This window comes from Falco peregrinus, chromosome 15 (assembly GCF_023634155.1).
Source record: "Falco peregrinus isolate bFalPer1 chromosome 15, bFalPer1.pri, whole genome shotgun sequence".
Taxonomy (NCBI): domain Eukaryota; kingdom Metazoa; phylum Chordata; class Aves; order Falconiformes; family Falconidae; genus Falco; species Falco peregrinus.
The window spans coordinates 1619112-1642656 of record NC_073735.1 but is presented as its reverse complement, the minus strand read 5'-3'; the positions used below and the strand labels follow the sequence as shown (position 1 = coordinate 1642656).

Below are 23545 nucleotides of genomic sequence, written 5' to 3'. Positions count from 1 at the left end.
ATCTGAAACTGGCTTCACAACTCTACAGAGTTTCAGTCCTTTTTATAAGTGAAAGTGCACCACATTTTTTTCACATTGCCTCTTTGTGATTATCTCTCCCTATCATTCTCTCAGTCTAGATAATGGAAAATTTTGGTATGGTTGATTGGTGAAGTGGCTTACTTTATCCTCCCCATCATATAAACTTATGAGCTTTTGGCACATAAGCTCTACATTCCTGTATGTTTAAGACCTGTAATGAGTTCAGCTTGCATCCTGATTTGTCTGTATACAGGTATAACAGCCGTATTGCTTGTGGGTTCTGAACAGGAATATCCCACTTGTGACTTATGCCTTAACTACACAATGCAAAAGTGCCTAAAATTTTGTCGATCCAGTGAATTCACTATAGATGACAAAAATTTGAGTTGATGGATTCAAGTTCTTAACTTTGAGAATATGTGATGTTGCTGCTAAAAAAATAAATAGAGAACATGTGGCTTGGAAGGGAGAAAAATGAGTTGTTTAGTTGTATGCCAAGTGGAAGAGAGGTTAAAGTAATCTAATAACCTAATTTAATCTAATTACTAGTATCACTGTGGATATGTTTTTAAAAAAAAAAAACCACAAAAAAACCCCAAACCCACAGAAATTTTTGTGAAGAATCTAGTTTTACTATGAGATTCATGTGACAGAAGTTAGAAGCAAAGTTGTTGAATAAGCAGGGACACAAGTTCTTGTGAGACAAATTTTTACCCAGACTTCTTTTACCATATCTATTATGCCAACCTTAGTTGACATTCCTGCATGAAAATTTTCTTTGCATTCGTTCTTTCTTGATGGTCGTCATTTTCCATAGATTCTTCTAGCACTGTTGCCTTCAAAAGACTTTCAGCCTGGGAACACTTACTGACATCAGTGATGCCTGTAGCGGTGGAACTTCCTCTGTGGGCATATTTGTGCCGAATATATGCGTTGGTGTGAAAAGTCACTTTTGCAGCCAAAGTCAGGGCAGCTTGAGACCTGTAAAGTTCTGCCTGTGGGCACGTTCAGAGTCTGAAATGTGGCAGAAAGTATAACACATGCATGTAGCAAGTTACATCCTTGCCTTTTACAAACTCCGTATTGGATTTTCTTGAATTTTGTCTTTGAAAATGCGCTTGGGGTGAAGCGCAGCCTCATGAAATATGATCATATATATGTTGAGGGTATTGTCAGTTCGCATGCACTTCAGTCCGTAAACTTGATATTTTTACAGTGACTGGGCTCCCTATCTGGACTTAAGCAACAAATGTGGTTTATTGGGAGTGCACGTTTCAGTGTATTGTGTTTGTAAGTAACACTGAATTGTATTTCAGTAACTGATCACTACTTGCCATTTTAAGTTATCAAAATGGTATTTTCTTTGTTAACCGTAGGTGGTGCGTCTGTGTCAGAACCCAAAACTGGCGTTGAAGAACAGCCCACCGTATATCCTTGATCTGCTACCTGATACCTACCAGCACCTACGAACCATCCTATCACGCTACGAGGGGAAGATGGAGACCCTAGGAGAAAATGAGTACTTCCGCGTGTTCATGGAGAACTTGATGAAGAAAACCAAGCAGACCATCAGCCTTTTCAAGGAAGGAAAAGAACGGATGTATGAGGAGAACTCTCAGCCTAGGTAATGGGGAGAAATGTTTTCAACTCGTTATGATGCAAACTTGCTTTAGTGAACAAGAGCTTGAACAAATGTCTGCTGGTTGATACGTTGTCTGTACATGAAAAGAGACTTTGAAGAGATTTAAGTGTAGAGTTTTAAGTAAACTGTACTTGGGTATATTGAAATTTGAGAGCAGAGTAAGTGTTCAGAGCCTGTATAGCCTTAGTTGTTGTGTAGTTTGGGTACACTAGGTTAATATAAAGTCTGCTGTGAAAAAGTTTTGCAGTCCTTTGCATTCACACATAGAGAATGCCTTGTGGGAGAGGATGATAAGGTTCAGAATGATGTTTCTGGCAATTTTAGGAAATAGTAGAATATTTTATGTTATATAGCAAAAGGGGCATCAAGAATAAAACTTGTTGTAATTGGCCTCTGAGCTTTACAGAACCTTTTTTTTTTTTTTTTTTTTTTCCTGGAAGCAGAAGCCGTAGAGTATTTTCAGAGATGGGGAGAAGTAACCTTGTTTTGTGGGAATAAGACATCTTACTAAACACCCATAACTTCCATACATTGGAAACTTCATATTTCAGGTAGATCAGGGTGCCACACTCGTGAACTCTTCTTTCATCTTGTTCAGGAGGCATAGCTGAGATCAAAGGACATCAGGGTGAACAGCACTTACTGAAAAGGATGGTTGGAGGCAGAAACTGTGATTGTATCTGAATATAAGGCTCTCTTGAACAAAACAGGATGAATTTGATGAGTGCTGTACAGTACCTGGAAAGGTGCTTGCTTTCCTTCATCCAGCTTTAAGGAAAGGAGAGCCGAGGTGATTTAAGAGTGGAATGAAGCTCTGGAAAAGGTTAATCTTACGTATTTGTGTTAACTATTGGCAGCAGGTCTGATGGACAGAGATATACAGAGCATACATTTGTAACTTCAAACCAACTTCAGGACTTTGGAGTAGGTGCTGAATTTAAGCAAAAAAAAAAAAAGGTGGAAAAAAGTGAAAACCACTCAGTGACCGGACATAATTGCTCTGGGGAGAACATGAGCTTAACGCCCTGGCAACTACGTGCTTGAATTACTTGGGGGGTGGGGGCAGAAGTGTTGGCACAGGTTTCTGCTATAATATTGACCTCTTTGTAGCATATTCTGCAATGCTGAGCTCCAACAAAAGACTATGGTAGTGACTCCAGAAGGCATTGTTAATGCTGTTTTATTTTTTCACTGTCAGTGTTGAAGAATGACTTTTGGATTGTTTAGCATCGTTTCTTTGTGACATGATAAGACTTACTCTTTGAGTTTGTTTGAGACGGGGTTTGAGGAGTGTAAATATGGCATCTTCATGTGGTACACTTGTTTCCTTTAAAAGTTTGGTTATATGTATGAGGCCTTCAAGGATTGGGTTACATGTAATGAGCGTACTCAAAAGATAGATTTAATACTGTATTTGCTTTACCCCTGGCCTTGGGAGAATGTGCTTACTACAGGCACGGCTGGCTCATTGCAGGTGAGAAATGTGTTTTGGGAGATGCTGCTGGCTGAAATTTTCAGAAAATGTTATAGAAGATAATGGATGTAATAAGTAAGGGGATAAAAAGAGTTCATTAGCTTGGTATGGTTTGCAGGTGAGGTGACTTAATGGAAAGTTGCATTTTTTTATTATATTTTTTTTTAGCCTTCATTCAGATCAAACGAGCCACAATATGAAAAGCACTTTTTACTGTGAATAAATCGATTAAACTGATTAATTTTAATCTCCAGGTCATCTGCTGGAACTGGTAATTTTCTTGTATTCCCCTCTGAAACATTAAGAACATGGGTTATTGTTAAAGACAGAGTGATTTTTACAGTGCAGGAGGTCACTCTTAAAACGTTTTAAGTAGCATTTGTCTTGAAAATGGGTTTGTGCATTGCTCCCATGTAATAGAGTTGATGTTATTTTCTAGAACACTTACTGTTCCCTCCAGAAGAAGTAGGCTGAAAGGTTATATGAAACCTTTCAGAATTTATCTGTGGTATTTGTTCTGGTTAACTGTGCGTGTACTGTGAACTGTCCATCATAAATATGGAACGTCTGATGAGTAAATGATAGCTATGTCAATCATAAGGCCAACATCTCAACTCCGGTCCCTTGTTTTTTCCGGGAGAAGCAAAGAGAAATAATTCCAGAGAGTTAATCATCCCAGTCAGTTTTTAGTCAAACTAATTGACAAAAGGGAGCGGGGGAGATCCAAATCAATAGATGCAAACTTCAAAACCAGGATTGCAGAGAGGCTTGCTTTCTCACAGCAGTGATGGGAGCCTTTGGGGAATTGCTAATTGTACCGTTTATGAATAAACAGCTTACCAGGGAAGCAACTGTGGTGAGACTTGTAAACATAAGCATAAAAGCAGAATCACAACCCGACTAGTCTCGTTACATCTTCCTTTGCTTTTCACTCAGCCCAGGAAGCAGCAGTTACTGTTTTGTCATAAAGGGGAAATATCGGGCAGCCTTTTCCTGGCCCTGGTAATGAGCATGGTAACTTTCTCAATTCTCTAATTTGTCATAGAAGAGAAAGGCGTTAGAGCAGTTGGCGCATATGGTTTGTATACTAGTTCAAGAGATGTCTGCACAAAGAATGGCACTTGTGATTCAGCTAAGGATGCTGTTAAATGCTGTCATTCCAGTGTCAGGCTTCGTGGTTGTGTGAGCTTTTTGGAACCTGATCACTTTAAGTGCTACTTGTTGCGTCTGAAATTCAGTTAAATAAATTCTTGTCTAAAGGTGCATTTATAGCATTCAATGTATATAATAATTTGAGATTAATAAACTTAAGACATTTTCTCACCTTGTTAGGAGTGGAAGAAAAATGTTAATTTTCTTTTGTAAGAACAAATGAATTCAAGTATTTGAAGTGTGAGAGAAGCTTTCTGAAGGTTGTCAGCAGCCTGTAAAGCAAACAAAAGCAACCTGAATCTGCTATTCACTGGAAATGTACTCACGGCAGTGTGTGTGGATATGTATGTATATATATAAAAAAACTGGTTTGTTCTTGATCTCCTGCAAGTTTGTGTCTGATGTTAGTCTGCAGTGTTCTGAAAGCATGCCTTCAAAAATCTAATCTGGTGTACCACGTAATTGTTTTGTCTTGACTTTTTCTGACTTTTTTTTTTCCTATTGTCCTTGCTTCTTTCTTCCTGTCTTCCAGATCTAGCATTCATTTTGTTTCCTGTTGCGTATGCTCTTATTTTCCACCCCCAAATGTCTCTTGATGTAAAGCAAATGCACTATTTTAACTATTTTGCACACTATTTGCATAACTAGTGTGAAAGCTGTGCAGGTGTTTGCTGCTAGCAAACAGACCAGTAGTTGGAATTGACTGAAGTCTCTCTTAGGTTGTCGGATCAGAATTGTCTTGATCACTTGAGCATTAACCTTCTATTTTTATTATTTCTAAATTGCTCTTTGTGTATTTCCTCTCAAACTTTTTTAGAGGTTCTGCAGTGTGTAGCACCATGTCTTGTAGCTACTTCTGCTGTTTTGAGAGTTCATAATGGCTGCAAGATGTGTGTCATCTAGCGCCGAGTGGTTTGGTACAGTGTTGTGTATGTGTTTAGACTGTGTGGGAGTATAATCTGGATGCTGTTTGTTGTTTGCTGTAAGGCAGGCAGTTTAAAATCCAGTAGTGCAAAATAAGATTGCAGTGGCATATTGAACATTTCAAGGTGTGTTTGTGAGGAGCACACGTGCCTTGATGCATTCTCCGACTTGCAAACTACCACAGAGGAGCAGAGGTGCTGCAAACGGAGTTAGAAAAGGCTTGTGTGAACACTTGCTCTGCTTACGGATGTGGGTGAGTGTTTGTTCCTCCAGTTTTAAACTAGTTGCACTCACAGAGCTCTTAGAAGTGAATGCAGCTCTCCTGCGTCATACCTTAACCATCAGCGTGCTGAAAGCACCCTGCTGTTGTGGCTACCACCACTGTTAGCGTGACATCCAATGCTATGAACACTCAATGGCTTCCTTTTTTTGCTTAGGACTGTAAAGGCTGTTTTGCCTCTGTAACACTGTGGATTTTTATGTATAGTCATCCAGATGAAATTGTTACTCTTGCTATAAACTCATACTGTGATTTTTGTGAAGAGAACTCATTTTATTAGGAGAGCTTTAAAGATGCTATTTAAATTCTGCTTTAGCTCACTTCCATATCTGTTTAAAAATTAATGCTGTTGAGGGTGCTTTTAAAGCTATGTATGCACTTCCTGCCTAATAAGTACATGCAGTAACTTCTAGTTATGCTTTAAAGACTGAGTTTTAGCAAGTAGATCAGATTCAGCTTGGTGACTTATGAGTTTTTTTTAGTGCAGGTACTAGATTGCTCCTCTGAGTTTTGGCAGCTTAGAGCTTGTTTGGGCTGTTCTTGCTAATCGGTATGTTGGTCTCTAAAAACAAATTAGATATTTGGGGATCCGGTAAAATAAAATTGTGACATCTGAAGGCTTTGATTTTGGTCTGAAGTAGTAGTTCAAGGATTAATCATTCTGGGTATTTTGTAATATGCTTACAGTAAGGGAAAGGTAAGTCATTCAGTAATTGGTTGCCTGTGCTGCAGTAATTATAGGCACTCTTGAGGCTATACACTTTTCCAAAGCTGTTGGTTCCTATTCTTTATAGACCCACAGTGCTTTCTAATGCAAAAGGCATTTTAAGACTTGTCTCTTGCAGTTTGTTTTAAAAACAAACCAAAAAACACTCAAAGGTGAAGTTTGTTAGCCTATATAGCTGAAAGTGCAATAAAAGAAAATCTGTGGAGGGCATTTAGCAGGTCTGTATGCAAAGGAGAAAGGTATACCTGTTTGGCCCTGAGTGGCCTGCTGTGGTAAATGTGACTTCTCTGACCCTGTAAATATTTTGAATTTCTTGAGTTTACTTTTTAAGTAGTGATAACAAAACCTGGTTAAACGTACATATTTTTTTTCTGCATTGTGATGGTTGTGTTGATAGTGCCATTAATGCTAATGCCCTGACTGCTCTGAACATGCCGGACTTGCCTAAGCCCTTGATTGCAGTTTAATTGAGAGGCTCAGTGGTTATATTGGAATATTTTTTTGTTTTTATTACAGAAAGCTTTGACTTCTCCAGCCCTCTTCACTTGCACAGAGGAGCTGTCATTCATCAGCTTTCCCCACTGCTTAAATTACTTATTGCAGCAGCTTTTTTGCAGTTGTGTAAATAAATTATACTTCACATGTCAGGACAGAAAAATAACTTGCTGATCAGTAGAGAGGGATAGGAATTGTCTGTTACTTGGGAAATGATGAATTAGGCTGAAGAGTTTGTTTTTCACCAATGAATCCAATTTACCAATTATGTTACAACAGCCTATTATAAGAGAAAATTCAGAAGATTTATTTTCTAAATAAAATCAGACCACTGCAAATGTTTCCATGCTAGAATGCAGTTATGAAAGATGGAGGGTGGGGGTTAGGTGAAAGGCTGAGGAGATGTAATTACTCAGGATGTGGACTGACTGTTTAAGAAATAGAACAAGTTATTTCACTAGTTCAGCTTGCATACGTTGGAAAATAAACTGTTTGCAAAGCCCATTAACAAAACTAACGTGTCTGTAGAGGAGGGATTAAGCAGGGAATATCATAAACCCTCTCCATATAACACAGAGTTGCAAAAAATTAGTGTGGGAAGCTTGTCCATATTTAACTGTCATCTTTCTGACAATAGCCTTATGGGATGCTAGCTCAGCAGAATTTCATATCATTGTCTAGTTCCCAAGTGAAGACTTCCTAATTTACACAGGAAAAAGCTACCAATATTTAATGTATACTGGAAATGACCAGGCATATCTATAAAAAGGGGAAGGAAATGCATGAAGAATGACTTGGAGGGGGGGAAAGTTCCAGTTTTTTCCTCTTTAAAATCCAAAACACTTGTGCTAAGCCATGAACCAGAAGAGCCCTCTGGGGGGAGGGGGTGTTAGTGCTTTAATCTCCTATTTCAGAGCGCTTGCACACATTCCTGCCCAGTGAAAAAGAGATAGTATAAAATGTAGAACTCCAATGGTGCATGTTGTGTGTGAGTCCTCTGTCACTTCCTTCTAATACAGCTAAGACTTTTATTTTTCTTAACAAAACCCACTAGTGTGAAGTCTACATCTGCATTTAAATTAGAACATCTTAAAGAAAAGAACAGGCTCCAAAGCTGCCCACAAGAAAGGTTTCCTTGCCAGGCTCCAGCATATGAACACTAACTAACTGCTTATTACCCAAGAAGAAATTCATTATCATTTAAATGATGTTGGAGAGAGGAATGTGAATTATTTCTTTTTAATTTGGCTTTAAATTGCTAGTTGAGGTGGTAGTGTTGGAACTTAAGTAACGCTTAGCATAATTGACATAAGCTTGCATCTATTTTAGTTTTCTTTCCATCAAAAATTGGACCACTGTCTTGCAAATCAATTTATGGACAAATGTAAGCTTTCAGGTTATTGCGTAATAAGGAAGTAAGATTTTTATTCTTCTTTGCTTTTGGAGCCTGTAAAATTGTAGAGTTTTACAGAAGACTAACTGTGGACTTGAAGTTGTAGATGGAAGTGCAAGCATGTTGTTCAGTTTGTAATTATCATTTGAAATGTGGACAGATTTCTCGATGCTGGCAAAAATATGTTACTGCTACTTGGCAACTGTGTTGTGTTTCTTGGGTGCTTGGTTCGTGGATTAAGTGCCAAGATGCCACGTTCCGGATTTCTGGTGATTTGAAGAAGTCTGCAGTCATGACCCTTTCAGCCAGAATTGCTAGAAAGTGCTGAACAAAATTAGGCCAGGTGCTTCCCAGCAGTTTGAAGTAATATCTTTTTTGGTTTTAGTTTGTGAACTGATGGCTTTGCTCTGTTCCTGTCCCTAGAAGGTGGATCAGATGGCACTGGGTTATATGCCCCCCACAGCTGGCTCAGGTAATGTGAGTTGCCTGACTGCTACCCACCCAGCTGTAGAAAGGACTAAAATTACCACAGAGCATAAATTGGTCGTGGCGAGAGTATGGTGTGAGGGGAGGAATGGAGATCTGTGGCCAAGCTACTCGGCAGGTCTACTACGCGCTGGACAAGTACTGCCATTAGCTGCGATCCTGGAGTCTGAAGCTTGAAAAGCAAACGTGCTGGAGTTGTGTGCTGTACTGGAGTTGTGTGCTGTACTGGAGTATGTATGTTGCGAAATATCTTGGGTTTAGTGTTTTGACAGGTTGCGAGCTGGGAATGAAGTGCTAGAGCTTACAGACCCTTCTGCCAAGGAATCCCCTGGTGGCGGCGTGATACCCAAGACAGTTTTGAGGTGGCTGAAGATCAAGTGTGAAATCCAGCGTCTTCCTTGATTTGGAAACAGGGCTTGTTGTGCTTTGTTTTTCCCTTTAACTGTAGCAAGTAGTCATTGAAATAGGAATTTTCACTCCAGTGCAGATAACACTACTCATTATACTTATATTTGGGCTGTTCCAAGCAGTAAGTTTTGCTCTGTAGTCCTCTGAATCCAGTAAAAAGAATTAATCTGTTACCTAGGTGAGAGATTATCCTTTATCTTGTCAGTCCTCTGAGTATACGTTGAGCTCTTCAAAGACCATTCATCATATCAAATGAATCATTCTCTTTAAAGTGCTTTCTGTAATATTTAAATCCAGAAAAATAAGTGAATTTTTAGTCCTTAACATTGAAAGAAATCTAGCTTGCTAAAAATGTAACACTAGCATTTGTGCCTAGAATAATAAGTCCAGATCCTTTAAAGGTCATTAGGTTGGTGCTTCTGGTCAGCACACTGGACTGTTGTCCTTTCTGCTTCAGATCAGCCACATCCATTTGCATAATGATACAAGTATGCCAAAATCTTCTGGTCGTTTGTGGCCTGCAGTATATTTTGTGTGACACTTTAAACTGATCGGCATGCTTCGACTCGCAGAACTCAAGGTATTTAAATGTATATTTACACACGTGTATATCTATGTTAGTTGAAAAGTGCCAGGATTCGGAAGGATGTAAGGAAACATGGATGTTTCATGTAATATTTCTGACCTGAAATATCTAAAACACTGATAAAGGAATTGGCCTGTAGAATTTCTTGCTTCTTTAAAGCTACAGCTGGTAGCATTTAAAAAACTTAGATTGGAAAGAAATACTGCCTGCAGAGAATGTCTTTCACTAGTTAGCTGTTGTGGGGTTTGGTCATAGACTTCAATTAATTGGTAAAAAAGAGGGAGGGAGTAGAGGGGCAGCTTCACAAGAGTGGCAACTGTTGTACACGCGTTTGTTGCAGGTATTAAACAAGGCAGGAGTCTAATGTAGTGGTTGCAGTTATTTCTGGCTGGGCTTCATGGGGGCCAGCTTGGGTGCAATGTCTTCGGAAGGTGGCAGTTCAGCTTGCAGATGCAGCGGGATGCACATCCTGTGCATGGGCCGATAGCCTTAGCCGGGCAGGCTGGCGCCTGCAGCATCCACTGATGCAGACCAGCAAGGCAAAGTGCCCCTCTGCATTCAGGTTATCCAAGGCAGCCACTGTTGGGAGCATGGCATGGACCTGGGTTTAGACCTGGAATGGACAGAAATCTAGTCCTGTGGTTTATGTGTTCCCATTCCCGTGTGAAATCTTTGAAGTTGCAGGATTAACCAGCTGGTTTTATCGCTGTACAAAGAATGAAACCATGAAGCCTGTAGTTCTTTAAATAGAAAAGTGTGTTTGGAGCTGAACCTTGTGTTAACAAGAGGTGATAAACCTGTTTGCTTTTTCCAGAGGGTACCAGGATGAGCTAATCTACAAAATCAATGTAGCATTAGCTGATGCTGTGGAAGTCTCCAGTACAAGCAATTAATTTGCTGATTCTAAAATGTCCCGTTTGCTGTTAATCTGTTATTAGTTGTCTTGTGGAAATACTGTAAATGTTAGAGCAGTGGCCCAGCACAACTTGTAAGGTGACTTCTTTTGAGCCAGTAATAGTTAAATGGAATTTCATTCACTTCCTGTGTTGCAAGTTTGGTTGAAAGTAGTTCCGCTGTTTCTATTTTTAAAACTGATTACTGTGTGTGGAGGACTCTGAAGCTGCCTCAGAGTTATAAAAGACATCTTGGGATCACCTCAAGCATTTCCACTTACTGCTTACGTGCATAGGCTGGAGTTTATGTTCACATGAAGAGCACGCAGAAAACTTCGTGCTGGTGTGGTAGTGGGATAGAGGAGAGTTGTTCTTTCTGGAATCAGGCGCAGCCACTTACCGTTGAAATTTGGTCTAACTGCTCATGTCTGGTGCAGAGTCCCTAACATCTGAAAAGCATGTGCTACATGATAACCTCACACATTTGTGGTTTCTGAAAGGTGCATTTTACTTGTTGGAGACTTATTAAAAGAGCTGATTATTTTAAAAAAATTTTTTTATTTTAACTCTTAAGTCTTCAAAATACCAAATTGTAAGATGTAAAGTAGTTACAGGAAAAAATAACGTTTCGCTGTTTGCAGGACCTGAAACTGTGGTTTTGGGGTTTGGTGGTTGTTTTTTTTTCCTTTAAGCATTTGCTTGTAGTAGATGCAAACTCTGTCACCTAATAATCTGGTGGTTAAGTGTGTAATTCCAAAGTAACCCCAGAAGTGAGAGGGTAGGAAACTTCTATTTCTTTAGTTATTTCTTGCATTAGTACTTAGTAAGTGCAATAACGAACATGTGATAAGGAATTAGAAATTCCCTAGCTGCAGTTCTAGCTTCCAGCACCCTCTCTTTCTGGCCTTAAGCCACCTTACCTGTGAAATGATGTAAAAACCTTTATTTATGTCAGAAAATTTAATATGGTCTCATATTCAGAAGAACATCAAAGTCCTCAATAGGGTTGTTGAGGTGTGATTTACAGAAAAGCAAGCATTAATTGCTCAACTAGCAAAATAATCATGGTGTGCTTGCAGCCTTGCATGTCATAAACTTACATGGGGAGCACCTGGAGACATAAGCCTGCGATATCACAGAAGCCTTTTTGGACTGTGAGTTGTTTTAAAAAATTGTAAAAAAAAAAAAGAAAAGAGCAAGTTCTCAGCCTTAGCAGTGAATAACAGTACAGCGATTAGAGTGTGTTTCCCCTCAGTTTAAATGAGCAATCGCCTCGTTTCCGAGCACTGATGTGCAATTCTTAGGCCAAATAAACATAGAATTTCTGAAGAAAGGAAGTGGTGGATCTGAGTTGTCCTGGCTGAACTTGTTAATTCTGCAATTCTGTGAGGTCAGAAGCAATTAGAAGCTGCATCATCTGTTCTAGGAGCTTGCAGTCAATTTTAGTGCAAAGGTGTCAGACATTCCCGCATCCTCTGTCATGCTTTCCCCCCTTAATCTTTTGTTAGGATAAATAGGTGTACTTTAAGAATAAATAAAAATGCTATGTAGTCATTCCTCCAGTGTACTGAGATTGCATTTCTTGTTTTGAGCTGCATTTTTGGGTCGTGCCCCTTTTTAAAAAGCCAAGCTGACATGCAGAGAGTGCCTTCTCTTGAGTGTTGAATTAGGATGGTTTTACAGTAACTTAGATCCTCTGATTTGAATTTTTTACCCTCTTGAATCTTCATTGTTGATGTGTAATTTTAGCCTGTTTGGCGCTGATTTTTATGAAATAAAGCATTGTCTTGGAAGTGTGAAGTCAGTTGAGTCGTGTTCAGCTTAATTTTGTTTTGGGGCCAAGGTGGAGGTGTGGCTCTGTGTTTTAGCTTGCTGTGAAGAATCTTTCTTAAATGCAGCCTGCTCCTAGAGAGGCTGGATGTTATTTGGGAAAACCCAGTGTTCACGAGCATAACTGAAGTCAGTGGGAGTGCAAATACAAAAATTCCTTGGAAAATTCAGCCTTACGTAAGAAATACACACAATAACTTTGGAGGAGTAAAGCTTTTTGTAGTTGGTTGTCTTCTGCCGCAGCTCTAAATTCCTCTGCACAGTGGCGTGTGCGGCATGCTCGCAGCAGAACGAGCTTCACAGATGTGACAGTGTGTGCGTGTCAGATTATGGCACGTGAGCACAAGATTGTGACTAAATCATCCGTGGAGCAGTCTCCTTGCTGTGTGTGAGGAACGAGATGATACTGTGTCAGTTGGTTAGCTGTGAAGTCGTTGAGAAGTATTAGAAGAAAATTAAAAAAATGCTAGCCGGCAGTGGCAGGAACAGTAGTACTGCATTAACATCGCCGTGGGGTGAGAAAGGTATTTTAGCGACGAAGTGCATTAGGTGCTGTATGGCCTCGTAACGAGAATTAGTGTTGCTAATCGTGTCGATGTAGCTGCAAGAGGCAGCGCTCTGATTAAAACGGTCTTCTGCCATTAATGCTTTTGCAAGGCTGGAGCCTATACCAGTGGAAAAACGCTTTTGTCCAGCAGACAGGAAACTGGAAAAGACAAATCTGGTGGAGGTGTGGGGGAGGCAGCGGCAGCAGAACGGCCCGCGGAGGGGCTGCAGCGCGGAGCCCTGGCGCAAATGGAAGCGCCAGCTCAGCCTCTTGACTTCTGCTGAGATGTGGAGCAAACCCAGTTGTGAAGCAGGAAGGAAGCAGCACAACCACAGCGGAGGGGGCACGCAGGAGGGAGGGCGAAGGAACTTGCCTGCAGAGCGGCCGTGGGGAGCCAGCTGATGCGTAAGCACTGGGTAACTGAAGGAACAGTCTTGCTTCAGGCTGGTTTTTGTTCCCCAAAATGGTTGCTTGAGACCTGCGTCTGTAGAGCCCTGTCAGTGCCAAGGTAACGCGGTTGTACGGGCGGGTGTAACTGCACCTGAGCAGGCTCCGGTGATGAATCTGGGATGTGAAAGAAACGGTTCTCTGAGAACTTCTAGTGCGTGTACGGAAGAAATAATGTCTCCACGGTGGAACTGCAGATATTTGGTTGCTCTAGAGTGGAAAAGTATTTGGCTTTCTAAACTCTCACTTTTTACATAAATTGTTAATTCACTGTCTAACAAGAATAAGCTGAATAATTTGAGTGTAGGTGTGAAAGCCTACCTAAACTGTAGCCGTTGCTCCACTGAACAGAAGCACGCTGTAGTTCTTTGAAGCTGGTACAGGTGTTACCTTCAGCTCAGTTGCAAACCACGAGGAGAGCCAACTGATGTGGCCCGCGGTCCCTGGGTAACCAGGGAACATTTTAATGTTCTCAAAAGTGCTTGTGTGACAGGTGTTTGAATTGCACTATCAGTGGGATCTAGGTGCCTTAGTGATTCCCAGACTGCAGCTGGCATACCTCTGGTGCAGCTCTTGGTAACAGCATCGGTGTTCTTTCCTGTGTTTAGCTAAAAGTTTGAAAGAGGGCCATCATAGCCGACAAGAAACATGGGAGATTGCTGCGGTCTGTGGCCAAAAATGTTTGGGAATCCCTGGTCTGAGTCACTTGCGTGTTCTTTGAAAATATTGCCCTTTTTCTGTGGGAACACTTGCTTCTGTTCAGTTGAAGCAATGGAGATGAGAACAGTTGCTGATGCTACTAAAAATAAAATACAATCATAATTGCCAAACTTCAATATGCCAATTAAATGTCCACTGTGATTGCAAGCATTTATTTGGTCTGTATTAATTTACAAATGTGTAACTTGGCTTGTTAAAATAAAGGAGTGTACTCTTGAAAGCAAATGTTTGTCCTTTTAGCTCAAGATTGGTTACTAACATAAAATATTCTGCAGTTTGTTGCTCTCTTTGTTCACTTCCCATGCTTTTCCTGTAAGACGCAGCTGAATATTTGTTTAAAAAAAAATGATAACCTTAAGAATTGCAAATGTTAAGGGATTAGAAACTTTTTTGGAAATAGTCCTTAGATGCGCGTGTGTTAATAAAAAAAAAAGTGTTTATCCATCCTTAAGGCTGTGAAAGTCCTTACTTCTCTCTCTGAAATGATGTGCTCAGCTGAGTGCAGGCGCTTCCTGAAACTCAGCTAGGGGAGGAGGCTCTTGGGCAGAAGTGACAAGCAGCTGGACACAGGAATATACCTTGTCGTCTTGTAGTGTTAACTGTTGCTTTGTTTAAACTGTGCCCTTGTTCACTTAGCTGCTGCTTCGAGGGTCAGAAATGCCATAGTGTGGCTGCCTGCATACCCACATTTTCACTGTGCTGGGCAGGAATAGGAGCGTATATGCCTGAAATGACTTTCCTTCCCTCTGCCAAATAGAGGATACATGAGTTTCAAACACACAGCATTTCTTCACACGTAGGACTCGAGTTTTTTCAAGTGTTAAGAGTGCCAGCAAGTCAGCGCTACCATGTGCCATGTACGTAAACAGCTTTAGGATTGTAAACTTTGTAGTCACTTGGCATTAATGCATTGCTGTGAGATGCTACTTTACCACCTACTCAGATTGCACACAAATATCGCATGCTAACCCTGCATGGAAATGATTCAGAATTTAATTATTACCAATTACTTCCATGTTAGTTTAACAAAATAATTAGTTTTTGCTCACGCCTCCATTTTTATAAGCTTAGTAAAAACAAATACTGTCTCTCTTTTGCTTGAGTTATAGATGGATTAAATGATTCATAATAGCATGGTGTTTGCTTTTTTTTTCCTTGCGCTGTCATAAACTTTCATCTCTTCTGTCATTTTATGGAAGTGAGAGCTTGCTCCCCAAGCTGTCTTCTAAAAGCCCTGTAGCTAAAACCTCTGATTTGCAATTTTTCTAGTGTTTGTCAGCCAAAGGCATTTCAGGGACATGGTGGGAACCTACCCTCTGGAGGAAGGGAGGGAGCTGGGCTGTGAGTTTACAGTTAAATCATCTTTGTAGCATTAGCCAGTAGCTGTGCCTCAGAATCTGAGCCTTCCCCTAGTAAATGCAAAGTTGCTTATCTGCTACTGGAAACAGAAATACACAACTGTGAATTACTTAACATTACAGCAGGGTGGGAAGATGCGCACTACTGATAAGTAACAGCCTGGGTTTGTATGGCTGCAGCTTCTTTGTGTATCCGTACGTCTAGATCCTGAGTCACTGATACGTGATGGTGGTCACATAGGAAGTTACTTTGCTGTTCTGATACAGCTTAGTTTTTCCTACACACAGGATCCTGTATAGGGTTCTTTTTAAGGCATGCGATATAAACCTTCCTAAAAGCAGAAGGTGAGGAATTGCAGTAGCACTACAAGGGTGTAACAAAACTATAAAAGCAGATGACTTGGAATTGTGATGCACAAGTAAGGCAAGGGGGCTTTCTGACAGCCCCTCTCTTTGGAGGCCAGTTACCTGGCTGAGAGTGGTGAATAACAAAGCTTTTCAGTCTGTTTATAGACTCAAACCACCGAATTTTGTAGCTGTTTTGAAATACACAGTTTGAATGTCTCTCTGGTAGAGAGCTGCTGAATGGAGCAGCACGCCGAAGAGCATCTGGGTGGTTTTACTTAGGGTAGTCTCAAGCACCTGTTGTTCTTGGACATGTGTGACATGGCAAAAAGCAGAATCCCTTGCTGTATAGCTGTCACCTTCTGTAGACACTTTGAGCATCTTTTGTTGCTGTGACACAAATTAAAATGTTGTTGAATAAATAAGGGTAAGAGAGGAGAACTACCGTCAGAGACTACTTACGGTTTTGAGACCTGTATTCCTTCTGATCTCCCAGACTGTGTCGTAGCGTGGAGAAAGGGCTCATGTGGAGCTAAGTAAATGGTAGAATATATGTCAAGCAAAGTAGGTCACTTCCAGTTGAGTTTAAACTCTTATGAAAATGTGATATGGGTGTAGAAGACCTAAGCCCGAATGTCCAGTCAAAAAATTGCAGAAAGGCTGGAGGCAGTTACCAATCTCACTTAGCTGGAGGTCAGTTCCACAATCAGGCAGATTAACAGGGTAAGTACTTCATCTAAGAATAGCATGTCTGGAGCAATGATACCTGAAAAATCTCCAAGATGAAGTAAACTGGAACCAATCTAACCAGAATACCAGAAATTGGTGAAAGACTGAAACCTGGGGGGAGCACAGTTTGCTGCCGAACACAGCTGTCTTCAGGATGGTGACGCATTACACTAGTAGCATACTCGGTGAGAGAGGTAGGAGAACAAGGCATTCAGAAAATACTATGTGACTTGAGATGCTTCTATCCCCTCTCTATATGCTTCAGTATCTTGCAGTCTGCAAAATAACTTGTTGCTCAGTGTTGTAACTGAGTCTGTGTAGTGCCCTGGTGGTTGATGCAGTCTTCTGACCAGTTCTGATCTGCTGGACATAACTCAGAAGTTGTCCTTTCTCACATGATACTAGTTCCTTCTTTCACCTCCAAGCATGTGATGTGGGGGTGAAAAAAGCCTCTGGCCTAGAAGTATCCCTGTCTGTCTTCAGGAACTCCATTTTCCTAGCATCTAGAGAATGTAATGGAGTGGAAGAGAGTCACCCTTTATTTGGATAAGGGAATGAGAGAAAGAGATGCTACTAGTGAACAGATTAGGGATTTTCTTTTCCATCTACAAGCAGAAGATGACCTTAGCGTGTAATAGTGCTATTGTTTGATTCCAAAGGAGGAAAACTGTTATTTTTGTATTCTTGTGCTGGTACAGGCACTGATGCTTTGAGGTACCCAAGCTCGGTGTATTTCTGCATAGCACAGTTCCAGCATAGAGCTGAGCTCCTTAATGCGGTGGCTAAGACTACAAGGAGGGAAGAATCGGTCCTGGGCTGCAGTTTGTCCTACTGGAATTCAATGCCAATCCAGTGCTAATTTCTTGTGCAGCATGTAACCCAAGATGCTCCCAATGCTGCTGTGTCCCCTCTGCTAGGCAGTAGTCCTTCTGTCTTCTGTTTCTGGAAATCTTTCGCATGGTGACTAAATCTGAAGCAGAGAATCTCTCTCCTCCAGCTTTCCCTCTTCAGTTTAGAAATGGGCATACCCTGATGGACCAGAGCACTCCTGATCCATGAATGTCATCAGGCAGAGAAGGGACTTGGGGTACCAACTTGTCATTCAAATTGGATAATTACTCCACAACCATATGGTTGAATGCCCTGACCATCAAGCTTTTGTATTTTAACCTTCCCTTGGGAGCTGGGGCTGTTTAATTGGTTAGACCTTCTCTTAACAAATCTACTGTGTTGACACCCTCTGGAGACTCAGAAAGACATTCAGCTGAAATGTTCCAAGGCAGTAGCAGTTTTATGTACTCTCATAAGGAATTTTCAGACCCAAGAGCAAAAGATCCTGATCAGGTTTCGGCTCTGAGGATGCTGTTACTTAATAGGTAAGGTCTGAGTATTGGTTTTAGACATTTTCTGTGAATGTGTTTCCTTGGGGTGGTTTGCCTTGGAAATAACCTCCCCAACCTCAAAGAGATGATTCAAAGTTCGTCATTGTGGAAAACGTCCTGACGAACGCCGACCTTGCTGATAAGTACCGTGCGGTGGATGTGTTCTGAATGCTGGGTAAACACGTCAAAGGCAGTCCTAAATTAAGAGGAGTTTTCTAGGCTGGGATCATTCTTTAATTGGAATAGGTACTATTTCTGTTTTGTTCAGAGTGCTAAACCATGTCTGTCTTTTCTGAAAGAAACGTTTGGTTTTGTGGTCCTTTGTAGGCGTAACCTGACGAAGTTATCCCTGATATTCAGCCATATGCTGGCAGAACTCAAAGGTATTTTCCCAAGCGGCCTTTTCCAGGGCGACACATTCCGGATCACCAAGGCAGATGCTGCAGAATTTTGGAGAAAGGCTTTTGGTGAAAAGTAAGTTTCTAACTGTGCTTATAAATAGGGATGTGGGAACAAATGGCACACTGCACTGTATATTTTTAAAAATTCTGGTTTGCAGTTCAGAAAGGTCTTTGTCAGGTTAAAATAAACGATGGGAGACACCTGCTAGTCATTTGGTCCAGTCTCTGGGGTGAGGTACAGGATTGTTCCTACATGATATTTCCCAGTTTTTCGTCCTGTGATGGATCTTTCCCCACTTTCCTGTGGAGACTCTTGTACTGTCACAGAGTTTCCCTCGATTATTGAGCTTAAATTTTCCTCTCCTTAATTTAATTCCTTAACTTGTAAGCAAGCTCCGCAAACTATGCAAAATAATCTGCTTGCTTCTTCCAAAGGTCACCATGTCCCCAACATTAGTGTCCTTTAGCTAAGCCATTGTATTAAATTCTTTTCATCTTCCCTCCAATTAGTCTTTCCAATCACTTAGTCACCTTTCTTCTAGCTTCTCTGAACTTCTGTCAATTTGCATAATGGCTTTGTTAGGATAGAATGAAGGAGAAAGTGAAGTGCAATGTATATTTGTGTGCAAACTGTTGAAATGCCAGTTTTAATTTTTGTATCTGATGAAATGCTGACTAAATGAACTGTAGAGGTGTCCACAGCAATGTTTGAGGATTAAAGTTAATGGAATTGGGTACTACTCTCTAAGGCAACTAAGGAACTTCACATAAAGATTTTAATTAGTAGCTGTCAGAACAAAAAATAGTAATGTATTTACTCATGAATAACACAATTGTCTGAAGCTGGGCATGTTCTATGTTTCTATTCCACTTGATACTCTAAAAGAAGGAAAATATTCCTTTAAACAGGAGCCTCTGTTTTAGCTTCTGATTATCTTACTTCTCCAGTTAATCCCTCTTTGGAGAATTGTTTGCAGCTTTTTTTTTTTAACTATCTAGACCTCTACTAGAGGGCTTACTCTTAACTCTTTCTCTGCCAGCTGCAACACTATCAAATTCATATCAATTGATGGTGTTGTGTACAGGCCAGGGTGCATACGTTGACATCATAGGACTGCAGAAAAAGGGAAAGGAGAACTGGATTTCAGATCCCGAAGTTTTGCATACGCAGAGAAGATTGCCTAAAGTTCATTTAGCTGCTAATTTCCTGCAGTACTGAGAAATCTGTGCTTCCATAATTTGAATAAATCTCCTGTGGTTAATTTTGATTTCCCTCTCTTCCGTTCTTATGAGGTGCATACTCACCAAAGAAATGTATAAGGTATGTACGTGGTGGTGGCCTTCAGACACAGCACATTTACAGGTAGCTTGGTTTTCCCCAGGACTATCGTTCCTTGGAAGAGCTTCCGTCAGGCTTTGCATGAAGTGCATCCGATCAGCTCAGGGCTGGAAGCCATGGCCCTGAAGTCAACGATTGACTTGACATGCAATGACTACATTTCAGTATTTGAATTTGATATCTTCACACGGCTTTTTCAGGTAAGAATTGAGGAACATGAATCACTTGAAATGTGTCTCAGTGCCTCAGGTTAGACTCTTTTCCCAAGACAGACGGTATTTTACACACTAAAATGGCATTATTTATGCTGCAACGGGTTTGGTCATCTTGCCCTTCAGCTCCTAAACAGCCCTAGTAATACTTAGGACCCTATATTGCAGTAAAAATGTGTGACACTTCTGGTTGTAGAAGAAAAAATGTCTAAATATATACCACAACTGCAGGGCACATTCACTATACTCCCATGAGGATCAGTTTTTCCCTTTTGTCCTAGTTGTGGCTGGGACACAGTTAATTTTCTTCCTAGTAGCTAGTACAGTGCTGTGTTTTGGATTTAGACTGAAGTTCTGACACAGCTTCTGTAAGCCAGGAAATGTAAGGCTTAGTTAATCACTCTGCCGTTCCTTGTCCTTTTCTTTCTTGTCATATTTATTTCCATGGGGGGGTTGTACAGGATGGAGCACGAGCAAGGAAATTTGGGCTTCCTAGCTTTTGAACTGACACGGCCAGGGTGTTGTGGACACGTCTGCGTTCTGTGGATGAGAAATATCTGTATTACTGAAGTGATATTAATAGTAGGTAAAATTCTAACCCACAGTCTTTAATAGTGCTAAACTCAAAACCACAGCTTCTGATGGTACAATTGGGTATTTACAAGAACAAACACTTACTTCTTTGGCTCTGACTTGCCTTTTCCCATGTGATAGGGTGGGTTGTAATTAAGATATGTCTAGATGAAAAATTCCCATGTCCGGTGTTGCAATGCAGCTGATCTCATTCAGTACTTTTTCCAACTATAGTATATAAAGAGCAAGTTAAGAGTTGCTGCAGTTTCCAAGAGATGCAAATTTCTTAGGGAGAGTTAGTATCTTCTTTTAGACAAGTTGAGAAATTTGGAAAAATTGGATGAGATTCAGACACCCAAAGCCCTTCTCTGGATTGAGAGCTTTCAAATGGTTGTGACTTTTTGTGTGTCATTTTAAGGAATATTTAACATGTATATGCTGGTTTATTTATTCAAATCTTAAGCTAGCCAGTAATCTTTGCCACACCCCAGTGAGGTTAGGTGGTTAAAGAATAGGTACAAGCAGCAAACAACAGTGAAACTGAGACAGAGAGGGAAGGTCACTTTCCTGAGGCTGTATGGGAAGTCGGTGTTAGGGATCACAGACTAGTCATGGTTTCTGGTCCTGCGCATAATCTTATTAAACTCCTGTCTATCCCTGTCTCAGGAATGAGTCATTTTCTCTGCCGAAGCAGCACTAATTGATTGCTTGTTCTTGAGCTGGCTTTTTGTGACCTCAGTGACTTCTCCCTTCGCATTTATTAAAGGAGTTTTGATTAAGGACTGTGTAGGTGATGTTTTTATCACGACAAGAGAGAAACTCAAAAGCCAAGGCTGCTGAATAAGAATATGGGTTGTAGTTCCTCTGCTGGATTTATGGTGGGATAAGAACCCTGCTTCTTTAACTGAAGGAGTGATTCCTTTGATTAAGGAATATTGTATATGTTGATACCTTTCAGAAGTGCGTGGTTAATATATTTCGTTGTTGTTTCTATAGCCATGGTCCTCTCTGCTCAGGAACTGGAATAGCCTAGCGGTGACTCATCCTGGTTATATGGCATTCCTAACATATGATGAAGTGAAAGCCCGGCTTCAGAAATTCATTCACAAACCTGGCAGGTTAGTGCTTGGCAGCAGTGGCTTTTTGATCGTTCTTGCTAACATCACTGATTACTGCGCTGACTGAGGAGATTGGCTTTATTTTGTCTTTGTCCTCCTTCCTCAGAAATTTAAACTAGCTTGCCCTGTATTTGGAGATTATCATCTCTTAACCTCCTGCCCACCCCCAGCTGTCACAACAGCTCCCTCAAGCAGAACTGCCAGAGTGAACCTGAAGGATGGGCTGTTGAGGACCATGATTAAGGGAATCTATCTGTAGGTCCCATAGCTTTCTGATGTACGTGCATAAAACCAGGAGGGCTGAGCCGGTTGCAGCCCCCAGAAGCACAGTGTACATTTGAAGCCAGCTTCAGAAAGCGGCATGGTAGGCAGAGTAGGCTGCAAGGTAATGCTGCAGGCTGGGCACACTTCAGAGACTGTGGTGGGCAACACACGCTTCTGGGGGGGCTGTGGGCAGCAGTTTGGGGCTACCTAATGCCCTGGATAGAGCTTCGCCCAATGCAACACGGCTAACAGATTATTCTTGATGCAGGAAGGGCCAAGCATTCGTTTGTGGAGGTTGTTACTATGTGGTTAGTTCTGTGCCATTTTTAAAACGGAAACCTTGTGTCGTCTGTGTTGGTTTTGTTGTTTGTTGGGTTTTTTTTCAAGTTAATTTGAAACAAATTATTTTAAGGGCGCTCACTTTTCTTGCTCTGGATTCTGGGTTTAATTTCACCTGGAGGCCAGTGCTTAGATGCTTTTCTCACTTCATATCAATTGCAAAATTCTCCTTTGATCTGCCTGGGGGTAAATTGAGGAAAGCTAGTATAAAGCATTAAGTTATTCCTACTAGTTTTTATTTGCTGTCTTGAGATAGCCAGACAAAAGGCTGCCTACTTGACATTTAATCTTTTCTGTCTTTTCCGGTCCAAACTGAAGTTTCTTTGCCTTTGTGTGTTTTTAGTTATATTTTCCGATTGAGTTGTACACGACTTGGTCAGTGGGCCATTGGCTATGTCACTGCAGATGGGAACATTCTTCAGACAATCCCCCACAACAAACCTCTTTTTCAAGCACTGATTGATGGCTTCAGGGAAGGCTTGTAAGTAACTATCAAAATCAATTTTTTTGCCCTTTTGCCCTTTTTCACTGTTTTTTTTTTTTATAAATCTTAATCCTCTGGTGAGATCTGAAAGTCAGTAGAATGATAAAATACACCCGCTGGGTTCATCACACATTATCTACTTCACAAGAGAGGCAGCACGTTACAGAGATCAAGCAATCGCTGTCGACATCGCTGAGCCCCTTTTGGACATCTCTCAGCTCGCTCTTTTTATTTAGACCTTGATTCAGCAAAACAGTTCAGTCGTGAATAGTCCCATTGGTATCAGTGGAATAATTCACATGCTTAACTGTTTTGGCACTCAAGAATACTCAGACGACTGTCTCTTGCACTGGAGAGCTGTACTGTCCCTTGCAGTAGCAGATGATAAGTGTGTGTCAGTGTTTCCCTTGTCACAGATTCTTTTCCAGTCGAGTCCTTAATGTGCGCCACTGCAACTGATACTATGGCATCGATTTTCTTACTTTGGATATTACAGTTTCACTATAGGATGATTTAAGAAGAGTAGTCAGGGACTATAATACTCTCTTTGAAATAAAAATTGCTGCCAGGAGCAAAAACAAGCTTCTTTTTATTTTTAAAGATTACACATTTGTTTTCTGTGCAATAGTAAGATTCTTCCAAAACTTCTTTTAAATTCAGAATACCTTGAATTCCAACCCCTTGCCTCTCACCCTCATTCTTTCTTTCCTCCGTGATGTCCAAGAGAAACCTTACATGTGTGTGTGTGTGTATGTATGCATGCGTGTATATGCACATGCAGAGAGACATATCTTTTTTTCCTCCAACTGCTTACAGTTATTTATTTCCTGATGGCCGGAATCAGAATCCTGACTTGACTGGCTTATGCGAGCCCACACCTCAGGACCACATTAAAGTTACACAGGTAAGCAAAGTATTCTATCCCATCAAACTCACTAGCTTTCTTCTTAATTTCTGGCCTCCTTAGCTGTTTATA

The 23545-nt window shown here is 40.8% G+C and overlaps 1 protein-coding gene across 2 annotated transcripts in view; it reads left to right on the top strand.

Moving 5' to 3' along the window:
• The window catches only part of CBL (Cbl proto-oncogene), a 45313-nt gene that overhangs the window by 7108 nt on the left and 14660 nt on the right, over positions 1-23545 (top strand). Inside the window, exons 2-7 of one of the 2 annotated variants that reach the window (XM_055819515.1) lie at positions 1398-1645; positions 18167-18313; positions 19623-19779; positions 21361-21482; positions 22429-22566; positions 23386-23473. In XM_055819515.1, the coding sequence (XP_055675490.1) occupies positions 1398-1645; positions 18167-18313; positions 19623-19779; positions 21361-21482; positions 22429-22566; positions 23386-23473 (900 nt within the window). The other variant, XM_055819516.1, reaches the window with a different exon arrangement.